The sequence below is a fragment of the Bos indicus genome, chromosome 28, assembly GCF_029378745.1.
Source record: "Bos indicus isolate NIAB-ARS_2022 breed Sahiwal x Tharparkar chromosome 28, NIAB-ARS_B.indTharparkar_mat_pri_1.0, whole genome shotgun sequence".
NCBI lineage: Eukaryota > Metazoa > Chordata > Mammalia > Artiodactyla > Bovidae > Bos > Bos indicus.
The window spans coordinates 44,576,417-44,579,942 of NC_091787.1; the positions used below are offsets into that span (position 1 = coordinate 44,576,417).

Genomic DNA, 3,526 nt, shown 5'->3' on the forward strand with positions numbered 1-3,526 from the left:
GATGCCAGCCTTCATTGTTAACCATAAGTTGCGGATGTGTCTATAAACAATCATTTTTATTTTGCCCTGTTTACTTTGTAGCCAATTATTCAGATGTTATTTTCCAAAAGAGTTAAGTGACACACTGTGGTGGATTCATTTCGATATATGGCAGAACCAATACAATATAGTAAAGTTTAAAAATAAAATAAAATTTAAAAAAAGAATAAAAAATGAATCTTTAATAATTAGTATAGATAATATAATGTTATAATAGTAAAATATCATTTATAGCAAAATATTTCAAAAATATGAAATGATCACTGCTTCACAAATACAGCTGAAAGTAGTGATTATTTTTTTTAAAGACTTGTCATCATTTAAATTGTTGTTGTTTTTTTTTTTTCAGTGATAGTATTTTCCATTCCACAGGTTAAGCAGAGAATGATGACAGTCAGAGACACAGAGAGAACTGTGGGGGTGAAAAATGAGTCCACCGTCCAGGAGTTCGTTCTGGAGGCGTTTCCTGCTGCCCAGCACTTGGGGGGCCTCCTCTTCCTGGTGCACCTGCTCGCATACCTGGCCTCTATCGTGGGAAACACAGTCATAATCCTCATCACCTGGGCTGACCATCGCCTCCAGACACCAATGTATGTTTTGCTGAGCACTTTCTCCTTCTGCGAATGCTGTTTCATCACCACAGTCATTCCTAAACTGCTGTCCATCTTCCTTTCAGGAAGGCAAACAATTCCCTTTCCTGCTTGCCTCACACAAGCCTTCTTCTTTTTATTTATTGGAGGAGGAATTTTCTTTCTCATGGCAGTGATGTCGTTGGATCGATACCTGGCCATCTGCAAGCCTCTGCACTATGCATCCATCATGAACCTGAGGGTTAGTTTCCTCCTGGTTTTCTTGTGCTATTTCTTGTCCTTCATCTTCTTCACTGGTCTGATGCTCAAAGTTTCCCAGTTATCATTCTGTGGCCCCAATATCATCTCTCATTTCTTCTGTGACCTTGGCTCCTTAATTCATCTCTCCTGCTCTGATACCAGATCTGTTGAGATACATTTCTACTTCCTTACTTCACTTGTCATTCTACTACCGCTCATCATAACCACCATTGCCTACAGCAACATAGTCATCACAATCCTGCGACTCCCATCAGCCAAGGAGAGACAGAAAGCTTTCTCCACCTGCTCCTCTCACCTCATTGTCCTCTCTCTGATGTACGGCAGCTGTGTGTTTATTTACTTGAAGCCGAAGCAGGTGGACAGGCTGGACTCCAACAAGGAGGCTGCCCTTGTGAACACGGTGGTGACCCCAGTGCTGAACCCTGTCATCTACACCCTGAGGAACAAGCAGGTCCACCAGGCTCTGAGGGACACACTGTCTAGGGTGAGGTTGCAGAAGTAGAGTTTGGAGGCTAAGTGGATCCTCTTGATCCTCCAGTTCAGTTTCCCACCATTGGCAAAGTCTGTTCTCGAGAAGAATGAATCTCCATAGAATCTCCATGTGGTGATCTATCTTGTGCTACCGTTCAGCTGGATGGTTACTGTCCTATTTTGCTATTTAATACCTTCTTCTATTTGAAAATTTCATTTATTCTCTATATTGTGCTGAAGACATCCTCCGTGATTTTTCTACTGATTGGTCTTAAATGATTTCAAACATTATTTATGGAGCAAATTATACAGAAATCATACATACAAAGTCTTTAATCAAATAATAAAATGTTGCCAGATTTTATAATATCTGTACATGATACATTCTTAGTTTTGAAGTTTATGATATCTCAGGAAAAATAGATAGAAACCCTTATTTATCATTTGACACTCAAGGTTTGACATTCCAATTACAAATTATTTCTGAAAATTATATAAGGTCATACTATAACTGAATGGTGTTTCATTACTGTAATCTATCTATGTGAGTGAGTCAGTTGTATACTCACTAGTTCTTCTTTGGTAACATCTTCCAGCAGTATCAAACATTATTAACAAACTTTAATTCTTTCTTGAAATATAAACAAATTGTAAAGCTTTAAGATTTGTAAAGTTTATTTCCTGTAATTTCTGTTGCCAAGTCCTGGAACAAACAAATTGCTCAAAGGTAGGTGATCCCACTAGCAAATTCTTTCCTCCCATAGAAGAGGTATTTTCACCTTGGTGTGATCTTGAGAATAGGAGATGCCAATGTTGTCTCTGGTAACCTAAATTGTGGTTGACATTTTATGTAGGAAAAACTAATTGAACTCATAATTAGAAAGGAATAAAAGGAAAATGAGTGCATTAATAATAAAGAAAAGTGGATCAAAAAGGACTCACTTACTGTGTTTGAAGGTTCATTAAGCAAGTGGCTCCAACCCGAAGGTATTTGGCCCTAAAGGGATGTAAGTCCTGGCACATCTAACACTGCATGTGTGTAGCATGCATTTAATTTTTGCTATGTCTGATGTGAGTGTGTATTTCCCTTTAGCTTGACTTGAAAATTACTTATAATTTAAGGCATACTCTTATTAGGAAGAATTTTAGATTGTCGAAAGTACTGGGTGATTTAGATTTTTACATTTGGGAGTGATTTGATGATAGATTGTTGTACGTATTGTGTTCTTCCAAGGACATCTCTATCTATGTCTCTCCCTTTTTCAAAATAGAAGTTAAATGAGTAATTTTTGAATCTGACAAAAGTTGGGAAGTCCTGAGAGTCCTCTGTGTTGGTTTCTGTCCATTAGATAAAAGAACCAATCTTCACAGCCTAGCCCAGGCTAGTGCAGGAGATGGACATCACCAATCACCTAGAGTGACCCCAAACTCGTCCTCCTCTAAACCAGTCTCTGCTTTAGTGTGTCCCAAAAGACTGAGGCATGTCACCCCTATTACCCCAGCCCTAAGACAGGTAGATAAAATCCAATCCTTCCATTAACAGCTGGGAAAGTTGGGGTACTAGAAATGTTGTCCAGTTCCTTCTATATTCAAGGAGAAACTAAGAACTGATATGCTTGTCTGTTCATACTGTACTGACCATGGGGGCAGAGCTGTGAGAGGTGATCCTTTACTCCTTAGGAGAAGCTGGAAGTTGGGAGTTCTGATCAGATTGTAAGGTGCTGTGTTGGGTTAGAACTCACAGTTTCTCCTTATTTAAGACTGGTGTGCCTTTGACCCAGCCCATGTGGACCAGAATAAGTCAGAATAAATATGTTCAGGATTTCCATCAATAACTTTAAGTCACCAGCATGATGAGTTTAAACTGTTTCCTGTGTTTGAACTCTATTAGCCAAGACTTTCTTAGGAATAAAACTTTGGCTTCCTCATGTGTTGGAATATTCCAAGTAGACAAAAAATACAGGCATTTCTTACTGTGGGATCTTTTGAGACTATTATATGAATATAGAATTTTAAGCTGAAACAAACATCTCCAGTTAAAAAGTTTCTTCCTTTAAAGCATAATTTTATTATTTTAGAGAGGACAAAAACCAGAACAAAGTTCAAATTCTGTGAAATACATCTAGCTGAGTATGTGACTTCCATGTGATTGATCAACTAGTAGT

General features: G+C 38.3%; 1 protein-coding gene across 1 annotated transcript; it reads left to right on the plus strand.

Annotated features, from left to right (window-relative positions):
- Positions 1–426: 426 nt before the first annotated feature.
- On the plus strand, positions 427–1,392 carry LOC139180385 (olfactory receptor 6C74-like). Its single transcript, XM_070782048.1, has one exon. The coding sequence runs from the start codon at positions 427–429 to the stop codon at positions 1,390–1,392; it is 966 nt and encodes a 321-aa protein (XP_070638149.1).
- Positions 1,393–3,526: the final 2,134 nt, after the last annotated feature.